Genomic DNA, 17,232 nt, shown 5'->3' on the forward strand with positions numbered 1-17,232 from the left:
ATTAAAAAGTACAGTAATAAGCAATATGAGTCTGAAATCTATTCCGTGATGAAGAGTAACTTGTTTCCTTTCCCATGATACTCTATTCATAATATTTCTGCCCCAGATGACTGAGTGCCAAGGTCTTTAAAAAGTGTTGTCGAAATATACTTGTACCAAGTTTGGGCTGATGGAACAAATGTGGCTCGGGCCATATGGTCTGAAACCCTTTTAAAAGTTAAATTATGCATCACGTTTCACTGCTTCATTATACAAAATTATGCAATGTATTCTAGGCTTTCACATAACCTTGTTTTGATCAATAGAATAAGCTTTAATTTTTTTGAACAGCCTACTATTAAACTTTGTGTCTCTTGATATCTAAATTCTCTCTGCTCACTTGTATGCTGCGCCATTTCACACACGTAAGGAGCATAAGGTGTTTAGTTTGAATAGCGAATGAAAATTCAAAGGTTACTAAACCCAAATAAAAGAAAGAACACATAATTATGATGATAAGTATTAAAGGGAATTGACTGTAGACTTTCATAAAACTAGATTACATGTCAGTAAACTTGATCCATTTTTATAAAGTAGGCTTGCGGTTGCACCATGTGAGAGAGAGAGGATTGAGGAGTCCTGAAAAAATGACTCTCAGTAATTTTTCTTGAGGGTGTGTAGTCCTGAAAAGGACTGTTGGTGTAGTAGTCTTGAAAAAGGTCCATTTTGATCCATTTTGTATCACTCAATAAGAGGTCTACCTTAAACAAGGGATGCGAATGAATTGAAGATTGTAATCATCACAAGTTTTGGGAATTTTCGAAAATTGGATGGATAATAATTCTTAACAATTTTGATATATTTGGATGCCCCCGTGGATTTATTATAAGCACTAGAAAATTTAGCTCCTAAACACTTCAGCTTTCAAGAAATTGAATGATAAAAAATGGCGAAAACGATCATTGAATATTGTAAAATCGCATATGTTTCAAATATTTTCATTTGAACCAAATTCATGACCCCATACCAAAACTTTGTATGACCTTTAAGTGGAGTTGAACATGTCCAGCTACATGTACAGTATATCTGTTTGTTTCCACAAGTATGTGTGTGTGTGTGTGAATTTTCAGACAAGTATTTTCGTCTAGGACTGACCTTTAGCATCAACATCTGAAAGATGCGACTCAATTTCGAACCGTGGTCTGATCAGAGGTGTTTGCTCTACAATGTCTTGCAAATGTAATGTTTTTTGTCAGTGTTATAAATTAAAATTATTTTCCATTAGTGGGGTCATGAATTTAATTCAAATGAACATATTAGAAGCATATGCGATTTTCAATGATCGTTGTCGCGGTTGAAATCGAGTCGAAAGTGATGAAATTGTAAATAATAAACTCTTTATGTCGTATAGCGCCCTCTCAAGACTGATATTACTATAGCTCTAAAACAATGTTTCTGGACTACGATCAACCAATTTGCTATTCCTGTTTAGAAATTATATATCAGAACTGCATGCAGCTACATGTACCATGGAATGGCCATAGGCTTTGTGAAATATTTGAAATTTATCTGGAGCACAGGTACATTTTTTATTATCAAATTTCTCGAAAGCAGAAGTGTTTTATAATGCTTATAGTATAACCACAGGGGCATCCCATTATATAACAATTTGAAAGAATTACTATCAATCCAGTTTTCAAAATTTCCCAAAACTTTGCATTACTTTTAATCTGTGTACCGGTATGTCTTTCCCAGCACCTTGAGCCAATAACTAATCCTAAAAGAGAGTAGAATAATGATGACGTTTATAATACTAAAGAGGAAGAAGAATAGTAATAAGAATAACAATCATAATGATAATAATACATCTGCAGCAGCAGCAACAACAACAAAAACAACAACAAAAACAACCTCCCTAAACCCGCTCCAGTGTTTTTAAATCTAAATATATTAGATGATCAAGTGCATAGTTTCTTTAGTCCTCCTTTAAAGGGATCTGGTAACTTTGTCTAAGATTCTGAAACAAAATCCTGAATTTTAGCTCATGCTGCAATAATAATTATAAACCTTTAGGTCAGTCAGGAACTTTTAAAAGCCGATCGCCTGTCTGGTTATCAAGATATTTATGATTGGAAATCGAAACCAAATTTGTGCTTGCCAAACGGTTTTCATAATACTACAGTCTATTGGGGAAAACGAGTATGGTAAAACCGGTCACTCAAAGATTTTTTTCTTTTTTGAGGCACTTCTTGATCAATTTGAAGCACAATTTTGTTAGGGCTTCAATATTACACCATATCACAGACACTGGTACACGGGCTGTGCATCTCAGATATAACATTGTTAAAGGTAAAGATCAGTTCTGGTCATGCGATTGAATTGTGAAAGAAACGTTGTGGATTCGATCAGAAAAGGTTGATCATCTAGCAATGGTGTGTACTGCACTACTGCAAGGTTCTGGAATCACAAAATGATAATAAATTTGGCCCAGTCTTGGTAAAGTTACAAGCACTGTACACAGACAGATGTATATGGGACTACGCAATACATGCGTGACACGTGCGTGATATCTATCAGGTCCAAATAGATATAATAATTTACCATATATCAATTAGTAGGCGGTTTCCCGGCAAAATCTGTATCATCACGTATTAGTCAAAATATATTATTTCACATGATTGGTATTAAGAGCTTCCATTTCATTTTTTTGAGGGGGGGGCATTTCCAAAACTGGTCTTTACCTTTAAACGATGTCTTTAATGATCAGGTTAAGTGTGTCTTTGTTATCAAGGGTTGATTGCAGAGGAACAGGCGTTAATTATGTGCCGATTTAGCTGAAAGTTCTTGTTTAAAAATGACCTGCCCTGGCTGTACACACACATCACCACTTACAAAACCTGTACATATAACACATGTTCATCTGCCTCTCAATTACAGAGGAGAATTCTGTGTCTGCTGCCCTTTACTATCCTTGTGGGGGCATCTTCTGAAAATGTAAACTTTTCCTATCAAAATTTGGTATGATCTTTGTATGGTTAAGGTTACTACAGCCTAAAAAAGTAATAAGAATGAACAAAACAAGCTTACCACAGTCAGCACAGCTAGAGTCCCGATGTTAAAAATAGAGGATGACGTATTTGAGCATACTTGAGATAGCATAGAGTATGAGCAGGGACATGCTACAGTATACACGTCCCTGGTATTCGGGTTGAAAGAGAGGGGGGAATTTGTTTCCCTTCTAAATGTCACCACATCCTCCTGGCCGCTTGATTAACATAACTGTGACTCATGAATGTCTCGATGTACTAGTCCACTGCCAAGACTGTACTGTATAATGTGTCTTGCACAGTCAGCTGAGAAGATAACATATCCTCAACACTAAACAGGAGACAGTCCTTTCATTATTTTTTTTTTGGGGGGGGACACTAGAGACACTGCACTGTTTCGATTGCATGTATAAAAGGAGGAGCACAAATGGACAGAATCTGAATTATACATTTATATGTACAGGTGTATGCATGTTCAAATTCGGTAGCTAACTTTGTTCAATTTTTAAAGGGGGAAACTACATGTATACTCTCAATCTACAACCAGCATTTCATGTTCTTACGCAGTGGCTTCATAGAAATCCCCTCTTAAGAATATTATATATTTTTGTCAATTGTTAGACTGACCTGGGTCCTGTTTCATGAAATTTGTTATCAATAACAAGTTACAATAAGCATTATAAGCTACTGAAATCGCTGCATTTGATTGGCTGAGAGTAAATTTGTCTCATGATTCTAGCAATAGTCATTGATAGTAAATTTTATGAAACAGGGCCATGGATCACGAAAAAACATGGTCATTGCAATATGAACTACAAAAAAGTGCAAAGTGTATATTAATTTTTTTCTTCATGTATTGCTGGGTTTAAAAATTTTGTGTGTATCTTTTGTTCAATGGGGCCATACATCCGTGTGGCATGTTTACACTAAGGAAAGTGGAAGGATACTTTCTTTTAAGTGGATAAGTGCATAATCAGAGAATGGATGGCTAGTGATGTACCTAACCGAAAGGCGATTTGATATTAACTTCATTACTGTTGGTTTCTAGAGTAAGACCTGCATTTGGAGGATGGGGGAGGTGATAATGGATAGATCATACCCCCATCATTAGGAGCCTTTATATTGCAAGCAACACCCTGGTTGTTTTTAGCATTACATGGTTTTTGTCAAATATTATTACATTTTACACTCGCTTCTTTAATATTTTTTTTTCATTCTGCATGTATTTTTATTTTGGAAGTGGTGGGGATATCTCGTCTTTTGCCCTTTGAAAAAACAAACTATAATCCACAAGGAAAGCCCATGAACAGGAATCTTTTGGAAATCCCTGCCATTGGTTGTTTTTTTAATTTTTGATCAACATTTATGTATGCTATCATTTTCTATGTATGTTATCATTTCATGTTATGTTCCTGAAAAGTAAATAATGAAAAATAAAAATGAATAAACACAATTTTCTTTCAGGAGGAAACTCGTAAGATGAGAGAAGAAATACAGCGTCGTCGTCAAGAGGCTGAGGCTAAACGCAACAAGGCAGAAGAAGAGAATCAGACGATGTACTCTATTCCAAAGTACAACATAGCTGTAAGTACATTTACATACATGTAGGAGATATCGTGGTGCCAGAAGGGAATTAAATCTCTCTTCACCAAGTTGTAGATTCCGACCCAAAATACACATTATGGTTACAGGGAGTATGGAGATTAATTTATATTGTTCTCTTCATATTTTTCAAAGTATAATAATTATATTAATGATGATGTTGGCGATGATGATGATGATGATGGAGACGGTGATGACGACAATGGCGATGATGATAACGATGATGTTGATGGTGATGACAGTGATGTTGATGATGACAATGATGTTGATGATCATGGCGATGTTAATGATGGTGATGATGACGATGGCGTTGATAGTGATGACAATGATGATGATGGGGATGATGTTAATGGTGTTGTTGATGATGATGATGGTGATGATGGCGATAATGTCAATGTCTTGTTTTCCCAGGGTAGCCTGGCAACAAGAATTAGCGACAAAGACTAAAATATATTCTTGATACAATGATTCTGTTTCAGATGTCTTGCATCTTATGCTATTCTATTCCATTCTTCCTCATATGCAGGAAAACATCGCTAGAGCTAAGCAAGAGAAGATGCAGACTTCCGCCGAGATGATGGCTGAGAGGGAGAAGAGGGTGGAGGAGAACATTCCTCAGATACGCATCAGCGCCCACGACTCTGAAGAGCGCCTCCGTGAGATTGCAGAGATCCTCCACGCCAAGCTGGTGGAGGTGTACAGCGATATGTATGACCTTGAGCAGAGGAAGGAGAGGCAGGAATATGATGCAAGTAGATTGATGATGATTTGTTTGTTTGTTTGTTTTACTTGATTGCTAAGAATTAGCATTGTTATGCTTGTATTAAAGTAAGCAACCAGGGGTCCAGCTGCTTTAAGTCTTAAGTTATACACTGTATGACAATCTTTACATCCATTTTTTTTCAATTCTCTGGAGTTCATTAAAATGTTATCTTCAGTTTTACATGTATAGTGTCATGAATGAGAGGTTTACACATGCTCAAGGTAATTGTTCTTACTACTTTGATATATTTACAGCTTAATGAGATGAATGCTCGCATCAAAGATCTGGCCAAACACAAGTAAGTATTCAAAAGTACATGATATAGACTGATGTTCATAAAGAGGAAGAGAATAAGAACATCCATGTTTGTAGGCAAAGGGGAATAATGAGAAGAGAGAAGAAAATGTATCAGACAGTTGAGAACTAAACTATTCATTCCCTTTAATACCAAGTTTTGTAAGAGAGAGAGAGATAGAGAGTGAGTGAGTGAGTGAGTGGGAGGGTGAGAGAGTGAGTGATTGAGTTAGTGTGTACGTGCTTGCATGCATGCATGAGTGAACGAGAGAGTGAGTGGGTGGGAGAGTGAGTGGGTGGGTGGGTGAGTGAGAGAGAGTGTGTGAGTGGGAGGGCGGGCGGGCGGGTGGGTGGGTGAGTGAGTTAGTGAGAGAGTGAGTGAGTGGGTAGGTGGGTGGTTTGGTGATTGAGTGAGTGAGTTGGTGGGTGGGTGAGTGAGTGGGTGGGTGGGTGAGCAGGAAAAACAAGTGAGTGAATGAGAGAGTGAGTGGGTGAGTGAGTGAGAGAGTGAGTGAGAAAGAGTGAGTGAGAGTGAGTGAGTGAGTGAGTGGGAGAGAGGAAGAAAGAGAGCTAAGGACGGGAAAGGGGGTCACAGATTATTTCCCTCCACACAAGTACATGTCCTTCTTTTTGCTTCTCTAGCCACAAGGCATGATACATGTATTTCCGTATTTACTTGGGATTTCAAGTTAATCATACAGCTATGATCATAATCTTTACCATACCATAATTACGTGAACCTACTTATTTCTCATCGCACAGGACTGTCAAGGTTACCCCTGTTGATCAAGGGTAAGTGTATCTGTTTCCTCCTAAATTGTCACTTTGAATTCTGAACCTATTTCAAAACAATCTTTATGTGTTTCTCTGATAGTAAGAAGCTTAATGGTAGATCTAACATTGTCCGTTCACAGCCAAAAGGGTGTTAACTTTGTGTACACAAGTTTAAGTTCTTTTGGCTCCAAACAGATGCTATGTCCATTACAACATGCACATCATTCATTGATCAAGTTGTGCCCAATCTTAATGAGTTTCTAATATTTCATTTTCATGAATGATAGTGTTCCATATGAATTTTCTGTTGTTTTCTGTAATGCATCACACCTGAGTTTGCCTGGTTATGTTCATACCACTGAATGGATGTACGACTCTTTCTCCTGCGATGATTGTTCTGTGTTAATCTCCTGCACTAACCAATTTCTTATTCTTGGACCCAACAATACACCTAACCCTAATCTTTAACCTTTACTTAAAAATAACCTTGAACCCAATTGCAACCCTATCCCTCTAGTCCTACACTTTTGATGAAATAATGCCTGTAGCAATTGTGACAAGAGCAAATGTTGGGTCACCCGTTATACCTGTACCACTTGCCCCCTTTGGGGACAACTGTCATCTTCCATAGCAAAGATAGGGAATCTCCCAAAGATGGTTGGTAGCTTTTAAATGAATGAAAGTGCCTATTTTTTTACATGATTTAATTTAGGATGATATTTAATTCGGCATGACTTGATTGGTTCCATGTTTTAATAATATAATTTGCTATGATTTGGTTTTTTATAATTTGATATTATATGTTATGATTTGATTTGATTTCATGATTTGTTCTGATTTGACTTGATTTTATGATTTGCTATGATTTGATTTGGATTGTTCATCTAACCACTAACTATAGGCATGTCAGCATGCTGAAGGAAAAGGGATTCACGTTTGATGACAAGGTACTGCTATGTTGTCTCAAAATAGAGTAGACTGGTTTAGATTTTTCTTTTATGATAATCCAACCTTATTACCAAGTTACTCTGAATTCTTCTTTTATTTGCAATCAAGTTTTGATAGAGGTTAGAGAAATGAAATTAAGCAAATAAAAGGTCATTTTGGGTTGGGAGACGAAATTTCTTTTTTTTAAAGTAACTTTGTAAACACAAGAATAACATTAGCTAGATTTAAACACACTTCGAAAAATGAATACTGATTATATATTTTATATATATATTTTTTTAAAAGGTTTATTTACTTTAATTTTCAAGTTTAAAAAAAAACGAGGCGTGATTGATAAAAAAAAACAACTTTATTAAATTCATATTACGAAAAAAGGGAAATCTTGCTTAGATATGAAGACATTACTAATACCTCTGTCGAAATTCTGTTTTTGTTTTTGGAAAAATGATGCCTATAAGTATTATTCTTTAATTTCACTCTCAAAGAAGATTTTATGTGATGTATATGAGATTGACCTTTAAACAAATCGTGCACCACCTTATTAAAATAGGGGCTTTATTTGTTTTATTCCTTTGAAGTTTGGATTGATCAAATGATATTTAAGTTTTATTATAATTTTAATTTTTTAAATATTCTTTTAAAAAAAATCCTTTCTTTAAATTTGTTCCTTTGCAGTTTAGATTGATCAAATCATATTTAGATTTTAGAATAAGTTTTGAAACCTTTTTGTATACGTTTCTCTTTTTTAATATTTATCTTTCAAGAAAAATGCTTTTTAAACATTTATCTTTCAAGAAAAATGTAATTTCGGTTTTCATCGCTCAAATTCAATAAGTTTCTCTCTGATTAATGTATATTGTATGTTCTTGATAACCAGAATGTTTATTTGTTAAAGTCATAAGTTTGTTTCTGTCATTTATTGATATTCCTTCATAACCTGCAACATTGCTAATTTGTATAATAGGCTGCAAAACAGAAGCAGAATGTAGATCTCAAGGCAAGCCTGCCCTCTACTGGTCACATTGCAGACAGGCTTCAAAAGCTTCAGAACAACCTCAAGAAGGATGCGGTAAGGAAATGAACACACACAGGAAAGAAGAATTTAGAGTAACGTTTTATATCTCAATTTTATTTTTTTTGAGCTGGGATAAGGAATGAAGGAAGTCCTGTTTACACTCAGAGCTACTATATTGAAGTAACGTTTTATATTTATATATCTCCTTGCACTGTGGTAAGGAAATTAAAGAATTCATGTTCACACTCACAGCAAATATATTAGGAGCATTATTTTTTTTATACTGATTTTTTATTGCTCTTCTGTAAAAGAAATGCAAAATGTAATGCACGCTGTTGTGATGAAATGAATGCTAACACATATAGCAAATGTTTGAGGATAACATTCCATTATATTGATTTTATATTGTTCTGAATCGTTATTTATTAAACAAGTTTCTAGTTCGCAAAATCATACATTTAATAAACATATAGGTGTTTTACTTTCCTAATTTATGTAAAATTCATGATGAATTCTGTGTTTTTTGATAAATATTTTTCAGGAGACCCCAGATAAGAATGTAAAGAAGGAGCCGATCAAGATAACATACAGCACTCCAGAACAACTGAAAGAGGACCTAGAGGCTAATAAGAGAGATGCCGAGAAATTCAAACAACAGAGGGTTAGTTCTTACCACATTTGAAGGAGGAGCAAGAGGGGTGGGGAGGGGGTGGGGGCTGATGTGGGGGGGGGAATTGTTTGCCCCCCCCCCCCCTTGACAGATTTCAGAAAAATTCGACCATTTTCGTATACTACAATTTAGCAGATTAGGGGGCTATTTGTAAGTCCTTAAATAAAGAAACACTCACCAACTCACTCCCTTACCCTTTCACTTCTCACCCACTCACTACCTCACTCTCTTTCTCACTCTCACACACACTCACTCCATCACTCAATCCCTTACTCAATCACCTCTTCACTCACACTCATCCATCAACCCACTCACACATCATCCCACTCACTCAATCTCACTTACACCCACTCACTCACCCCATTTCTCTCTCTCACTAACTCACTCACTCTCACTCACTCCCTCACTCAATCCCTCACTCAATCCCTTACTCAATCACCTCTTCACTCACTAACTCACTTACTCACTCGCACTCACTCCCTCACTCAATCCCTTACTCAATCACCTCTTCACTCACATACTCTCTCACTCACTCTCATCCATCAACCCACTCACTCAATCTCACGTACACTTGCTCACTCCCTACTCACTTCCTTACTCTCACTCACTAACTCACCCACTCGCCACTTGTTTACTCCCTCACTCACTCCTTTACTCACTCGCACTAACTCAATCTCACACACTCACCCACTTACTCACTCTCACTCACTCATACGTCCACTCATTCACTCTCCCTCTCACTCTCACTCCCTCTCTCAGTTACTCAGTCTCACTCATTCCATCACTGGCACACTCACCCATCCACCCACTCACTCTTCCTCTCACTCATTCCCTCTCTCAATCAATCCGTTACTCACACATTTCTGCAAAGTTCATGTTACATGGTATGATAACTTGAGATTAAACGAACAATTCAAGCAGTAGACGTAAAAAGGGCATTTACAATCATAATACATTTACAGTAAGACTGCATGGAGAAACAAACATTAATTCTTTGATAGGATTGTGTGCATTTCATTTTCAACACAGTTTGTTCTATCTATCTCATTGTATAAGAAGTGATGCCCAGGTGGTCCTCAAACCAAAAATTGGAGCCTGTAAAATTGGAACTGGGAAAAAGTATGAAATGATGTATGGGAAGCATGATATCTCTTGTGGCTGGAGTTCAGGGTTTGCTACTCTGGTGCAATCTGATCTGTATTTTGAAGTGTTTTTAACCTAATTTTGTGACTAAATATATATCATAAATAATTTTTGTTTCGAATAAATATTAAAGCCCACTGCACTGCGTATAGCTACTAGCGCCCTTTATTTAGCAAACAATGCCTAATCGGTGACAATTGGTCCCCCATGAACCTGTTTTTTTCTTATGTTAATTGAGAGCTGATTTGATGAGATAACCACCTGTCAGTGACCATGCAGGGCCACTAATCCCTCCTGGCCAAACTAGTGCAGTGGGGCTTTAACCTGTAGCTGATTTTCAAACCTGTCCCTGTTACATGTTTAAGCCACTGTGGACCACTGTTGACCCTTCTTTATCTCCTTTCAGGAGGAGAATCGTAAGAAGAGGGAGGTGGAGATGAGTAAAATGGAGCAACTCCAGGAGGAGAGACAGAAGAAAGCTGAAGAGGAGCGTAAGAAGCAGGCTGAGGAAAGAGAGCGGCTGAAGAGAGAGAAGGAAGAGAAGGAGAAGGCTAGGAGGAACATGATGAACCCTTCTGGAGCCCCTATCAACATCTCTGTGAGTCCCCCCCCCCCCCCCTACCACCCAATTTTCTAAAGTCATATGTCATAAGTTTTTGAACATTTTTTGTGTCGTGGTCTAGAGGATACAGTACATTGCTGGTCTGTGAATCACATGGTTCGCAGTTCCAGTTCTAGCTGCCCAGGTTCTAATGACCTTTGGCAAAATATTAATGTACAATTTACAACCCAAGAGTTGCGATTGATCCAAATCAATCGCAAGTTTGCAATTGATATCAATCGCAACTTATCATCAACTCTTTGTAAGACAGGGCGCTGGTGTTGTAAATGGGTACCCGGTAGGAGTGAAATTTCTTGAATGCTTGAGCGCCTTATCATGGTAGCTCGGCTAAAGCCAGGGTAATAAGATGATAATATGCAGGGGCCTCAAGGAGTATGTTAAAATACTGATGAGGCTATTATTATTATAAATTAAACCTTAAGTGCCAATTCTTTTTTTACTGAAAATTTTAATCTCCTTTTCAAATATTTAATAGAGGCTAACATGTATAGTACATGACTAAACTTCTCACGAGGACATTCGTTTCTGTTTTAGGAACACAAGCACTGCATTTCTTAGTCCTAACAAGTTCTTTAGAGCTCAAATGTTGTATAGGGTTGTCACTTGTGCAATATTATTGTTTACAATGTTGCCATTACACGGTTCTGCAAAGGCTTACTATGTGCCGACGCAGACCTACATTGGGCAAATAATTAGTTTATAATTATGCCTCCGTTACGAAGTAGCCGGAGGCATTATGTTTTCGGGTTGTCCGTCCGTCCGTACGTACGTCTGAACGTCTGTACGTACGTACGTCCCGTTCTTGTGATCGCGTTATCTAAAGAACCGATTGATGGATTCCTACCAAACTTTGGTCATGTATGTATCTTGCAGAGCCGATGAACTGATTAGATTTTGGGGTCACGAGGTCAAAGGTCAAAGGTCACAGGGCTCATTAGGTATGCAAAAACAGCTCGTGATCGCGTTATCTGAAGAACCGATCGATGGATTCCTGCCAAACTTTGGTCATGTATGTATCTTGCAAAGCCGATGAACTGATTAGATTTAGGGGTCATAAGGTCAAAGGTCAAAGGCCACAGCGCACATTATGTATGCAAAAACAGCTCGCGATCGTGTTATCTCAAGAACCGATTGATGGATTCCTGCCAAAATTAGGTCATGTATGTTACTTGCAGAGCCAATGAACTGAGTAGATTCTTGGTTCATAAGGTCAAAGGTCAAGGTCATGGGCTCATTATGTATGCAAAAATAGCTTGTGAACGCATTCTCATTAGAACTGACAGATGGATTACTATTTAACTCAGGACATCTTGCAGAGCCAATGAACTGAGTAGATTTTAGGGTCATGAGGTCAAAGATCAAAGGGTCATATATGTATATGAGAAATTGCTTGTAATCACGATATTCCGAGAACCTGTCAATGGATTACAATTGAACTTGTATTCGAAAAATTTCTTCTGTTTTGGTTTGTAAAATTGCTCTATGACGGAGGCATCATTTTCGACTGCGCGCAGTCGAATTCCATCTAGTTTTTTTTTTAATTTGTTAGAAAAGTGCAGTTTTATTTGCCAGTACAGTAAAAGCTTAAAGGAAAAAGTCACTTATTTTTCCACCCATCTTGACATCTTGGATTTGCCTTACAGAAAGTTGTATCACAGCAGAAGGCTAAGAATCGTGAACAAACCCTCGCTGACCGGGTCCCAACGATGACCATCTCGAGCACGACCACGGAAGCTGAGTTGCGTAACTTTGCCAACGACCTCTATAACCAGCTCAAGACTACCTTGGGTGATGTCTTTGATCTCGATGAACAGAAGAAGAAGAATGAGTATTATGTAAGTACAGTGAAACCTGTCTATGGTGACCACCCAAGGGAAACCCAAAAAGTGGTCTTTGTAGACAGGTTCCTTTAGTACATGTTTCAATTTTGAAACCATTTTCAAGGGAAACAAAAAATGTGGTCTTTGTAGACAGGTGGTCTTATACAGGTGGTCACTAAAGCAGGTTTGACTGTAGTAATTATGTCATAAATTTAATTGTGATGATAGTTATATGTGTATGTCTGGTTTAACCAGGGTAGCATCATCAGTATTAATACTGTTTATGTATCTTGCACAGCCAATGAACTGTTTAGATTTTAGGGTCATGAGGTCAAAGGTCATGGGGCTCATTATGTATGCCTATAAATAGCTTGTGAATGTATTATCATTAGAACCGACAGATGGACTACCGGTACTATTAAACTCAAGACATGTATTATCTTGCAGAGCCATGTACATGTATTGTATTGTATTTATTAAACATCATTGATGTACATCAATATTCTGTTTATAGACATAGTTATAATCACTTTACAATGTAATGCAACAATCGATATATAAAACATAATATAAAACATTTACAACACCTTTCTAAATAAACAATAAGTCATGCAATACGAAATATGTAAATGAGAACTAAAACAAAAGCATAAGATTGTACACGACTACTTTGTTATAACATATAGTATCTAAAAATTACCCCTCATTGCAATTATGTTTTTGGTGAACAAAGAAAAACTATCTATTACAACTTCATTATCTAATCTCATTATAAATATGAATTTTTCTTGACTATCCAAATTACAAACATTTTCTTCCAGATTACTAATTGTTTCTATAAAATCTACTCGTAAATCTTTATACTTGTCACATTTCATAATTATATGGAATTCATCTCCTACAAGATTCATATTACAGTCTTCACAGAATCGTAGATTCGGGGGAGTTTTTTCTGGTCTTTTATACCTTCCTGTTTCTATGGGTAAGTTGTGCGCGCTTAGACGTAGTTTGGCGATATTTTTTCTTAAATTTATATTTGGTATATGAGATAAATACTTTTCTTGCTTGATTGAGTTTTTAAATTGTCTGAGGGTTCTGAGTTTATTTCCTTTACGGGTATCCCTATCATCAAATAAGTCTAGTTTTAATTGTTCATCAAATCTCCTTTCCAAACAAAGTTTACATAACTCGACAAAATCTTTATGAGAAATTTGTATATTTTCAGGGTCCAATACGGTCTCATTTCCATTATTACAAATATTTAGTGAACTAAAGATATCCCGAATTGACATTAACCAACAGCTTTGTTCGTTATTTACTAATTTTTTGTTTTCTTCAAAAGATTTATAGACAAGGCCATTTTCATCCAAACTCCGTATTCGTATCCAATATTTGAGCATGTTCATTGCAATTTGAATAAGTTGAGGATGCCTTCCAATTTCAGCTGAAACTGCTAAATTGCTGCATTTGCGGTTTACCCCTAAGATATTTTTACAACACTGAATGTGTACTTTCTCAAAATCGTTTTTTATAATACAGTCCTGTTTTCCCTGTTTCTATTTGAAGAATTTTCTTCATGTCTATTGCACTAGCACCCCAAATTTCGGATCCATAAAGCAAAATTGGTTGTACAGTTGCATCAAACAGGTGTAATAAGGTTTTAATACTGGGCGTATAATTGCCGAAAGATTGCCAAAAGATTTATAAAGTTTCATCACTGAGAGAGAGAGAGAGAGAGAAGGGGACAAAGAGAGGGAAGAGGGGAAGAGAGAGAGGGGGAGAGAGAGGGGGAGGAAGAGAGAGGGGGAGGAAGAGAGAGGGGGAGGAAGAGAGAGGGGGATCGGAGGAAGAGAGAGGGGGAGGAAGAGAGAGGGGGAGGAAGAGAGAGGGGGAGGAAGAGGAGTGAAGGAGAGACGAGAGAGATGGGAGGGATGGAGGGGGAGAACAAGAGAGAGAGGGGGAGAGAGAAAAAGAGAGAGAGATAGAGGAATATATCATAGTTATACATTTTTCTCTCATTTTCTATGCATTGAAATGACTGATAAATCTGTTCTACAAATGAAATATGTCACTACATTTACACTAAACAATTAATATAAACAAAGAAGTTATGACCCTGCAACGCATTGCCCTCCGTGAAAGCTCCTTGGAAATCTACAATTGCTACATGTACATTGGCTTAATTATTCCCGGTAAGGGAAGATGCATATCAGATTTGCTGGCTGCTTACTAACAAGCATATACAATGTACAGTGAAACCCGTTTATAAAGACCACCCAAGGGAGACAAGAAAAGTGGTGTCTTTATAGGCAGATGGGGTGGTATTCCGATAGCGCGTACTAAGTTAATCCTGGCTTAACTAGTACACACTTTTTTTGGAGCGCCAGTTGCCAACTCATTTACCTTGTACAGATTATTTTAATCCTGCAATGAAAAGTGTACAAAAAAATAATTTTTTGCAATGAAATGGGAATGAAAAGATAATATGAGTATGAACTGAATTTCAACAAAGTCTTTGGTAGATTATCTTTGTCAAGGATATTGAAGGACGAAGATGAAACCTAGCAGTCCATAGAAGTGTGAACTAAAATTCTTGTTTAGTCTGGACTTAGTCCCGGCTTAACTTATGAGAATACCACCCACGGTCTTTTATGTACATGTGCATATATACCTACAATGTTTCAATGAGAAACCGTTTTCACGAGAAACAAAAAATGTTGTCGTTCTAGACAGGTGGTCTTTGTATACAGGTGGTCACTAAAGCAGGTTTGACTGCACATGCTTCTTTTGGCAGTCAGGTAAAACAATCATCATCAAACAAAATAATAAACTTACCCATGCTTGCTTTCTTTGAGCCCCTCGTACAGCAGCCTGTACACATTGTTGATTCTGTCTCGATTCAATTCCCACTGGATAGTCCATTTCTTAACCTTTGACAAAGAAGAGTAAAAGAGAATAATAATAATAATTATTTAACATTTTTTTGTATAGCCCATATTAACAAATTCACATATTTGCAAGTCTCTATGAGCTTTACAGAACAGAACACAAAAGGAGTGACAATGGTGCACTGGGTTAATAACTGTAAGATCTTACAAAGTGCTCAATAGATATGTTTTCAAATTCCTTCCAAACTTTTCATAGGTTTCTGTATTCCTAAGGTATTCCGGCAAGCTATTCAATACATTTGTTGCTGCATATGAAAATGACCTTTCCCCATAAGATTTTGCCGGTTTGTGGGACATAAACTTTCAGTCATCTAGTTTACATAAGGAAATGAAGCAGCTCTACGATTGAGCAGAGGTCTCGTTACCCGATTCATACCCTTTGGTACGGAACACTTTCATCGAGTCCCTTAGGTTGGACTTAAACTGATTGTTTACAGGAATATACTTCTTATAGCAGTAAGGTAAAATAATTATAATAATGGTAACATTTGTATAGCACTTAAAACTACGTTTCTAAAAGCTTTACATTGTAATTGTTAATACCCTGGGCATTGGATTCAATTGCATGATAGTGCACATGCTCTACTCCATGGGGAGTATCCCCGCCCCAGGCAATGCCAATTCAACCGCATTAAAATCATCATCCTACTCGGTACCCATTTAACAACCGAGTGGAGAGTGGAAAATGTAAATAAATGTCTGGCCAAAGGACACTAGGGCTGTACCTTGAATCCATGACCTTCGCATTCCCATTCAAGTGTTAAAACCACTCGACTACAACACCTCTAAATTATATTATCCATCAACAACCAAAATCAGGCATTAGTTGATGGCTTCTTCCTGTTATTGTATTTATTATTGTAATTCGTTTTCTTGTGTTCTTTGTTATTGTTATACTCCTTTATGTTCCTGGAAATGAAATAAAATAAATAAAATAAAATAAAAAATAAATAAAATAAAATCAGACTCCTACCTTGTCTAAATCTGTGACGACTTGATCGATGTTTTCATATTTAGCAGCAACTCTTAACATGCCGGTGTAGACGTGGTATGCAAGAGGGTTCGTCTTTCCGACGCCATGGAATAAACTATTCAAACTGCAGAACAGAAACAAGAAGAAATCAATCAACTCTTGGTATGCCACACAATTAATCTTCCTGTGCCACATAGTATCGATCATAAGATAGATATATCTTATGATATACGTTTAGATATATGATTCTGATGTACGACTGCTCGGCTGTGCCTGATTTGGTGATATGTTCGCTGAGTTTAGGGACAAGTTTTTCCATCGTTTCTTGTGGAAAGTAGATAAGAAGAGACAGGATACTGTTGAAAACACCTTCAATTTCTGTTTTAAAAAAAATAGACAAAGAAAATAAAAAATAGTGTTAAAAAGGTTTATTTCAAATCGAATATTGATACTATGGCAGTTATGAAACTTGTTATCGGCAACATGTTACAATTTTGAAGTCATTTCATTATTTGGCTGGTACCTCACAAGTTCTAAAATGGCATCAGTTGTTGTAATGAATTATTCATAACAAGTTATATGAATCAGGGCAGAGTGTCTAAATATAACATGAACAACAAATAATGGGAATAGC

At 36.8% G+C, this 17,232-nt stretch overlaps 2 protein-coding genes across 2 annotated transcripts; one reads left to right on the plus strand and one right to left on the minus strand.

Annotated features, from left to right (window-relative positions):
- Positions 1-4,505: 4,505 nt before the first annotated feature.
- LOC591848 (protein MNN4) lies at positions 4,506-13,612 on the plus strand. Its single transcript, XM_030988869.1, has 10 exons — positions 4,506-4,610; positions 5,155-5,376; positions 5,646-5,689; positions 6,448-6,477; positions 7,361-7,406; positions 8,372-8,476; positions 8,964-9,083; positions 10,642-10,833; positions 12,501-12,692; positions 13,583-13,612. Exons 1-10 carry the CDS (start codon positions 4,506-4,508, stop codon positions 13,610-13,612), a joined length of 1,086 nt encoding a protein of 361 aa, XP_030844729.1.
- Positions 13,613-15,493: 1,881 nt separating this feature from the next.
- On the minus strand, positions 15,494-16,801 carry LOC115925333 (eukaryotic translation initiation factor 3 subunit M-like). Its single transcript, XM_030989006.1, has 2 exons — positions 16,599-16,801; positions 15,494-15,607 (listed from the first exon to the last, which is right to left on the minus strand). The coding sequence occupies exons 1-2, from the start codon at positions 16,791-16,793 to the stop codon at positions 15,509-15,511; spliced, it is 294 nt and encodes a 97-aa protein (XP_030844866.1). The 5' UTR covers positions 16,794-16,801; the 3' UTR covers positions 15,494-15,508.
- Positions 16,802-17,232: the final 431 nt, after the last annotated feature.

This window comes from Strongylocentrotus purpuratus, unplaced genomic scaffold (assembly GCF_000002235.5).
Source record: "Strongylocentrotus purpuratus isolate Spur 01 unplaced genomic scaffold, Spur_5.0 spur5_scaffold_18, whole genome shotgun sequence".
Lineage (NCBI taxonomy): Eukaryota > Metazoa > Echinodermata > Echinoidea > Camarodonta > Strongylocentrotidae > Strongylocentrotus > Strongylocentrotus purpuratus.

Excerpts from the sequence above, each read along its gene's own strand:
- LOC591848 (XM_030988869.1), top strand. The coding sequence starts at position 4,506 with ATGAGAGAAGAAATACAGCGTCGTCGTCAAGAGGCTGAGGCTAAACGC. Across the intron at positions 5,690-6,447 it reads AAAGATCTGGCCAAACACAA|GACTGTCAAGGTTACCCCTG; the intron begins GTAAGTATTCAA and ends CTCATCGCACAG. Across the intron at positions 12,693-13,582 it reads AGAAGAAGAATGAGTATTAT|ATTCATATTACAGTCTTCAC; the intron begins GTAAGTACAGTG and ends ATCTCCTACAAG.
- LOC115925333 (XM_030989006.1), bottom strand. The coding sequence starts at position 16,793 with ATGTGGCACAGGAAGATTAATTGTGTGGCATACCAAGAGTTGATTGAT. Across the intron at positions 15,608-16,598 it reads TCGTCACAGATTTAGACAAG|GTTAAGAAATGGACTATCCA; the intron begins GTAGGAGTCTGA and ends TCTTTGTCAAAG.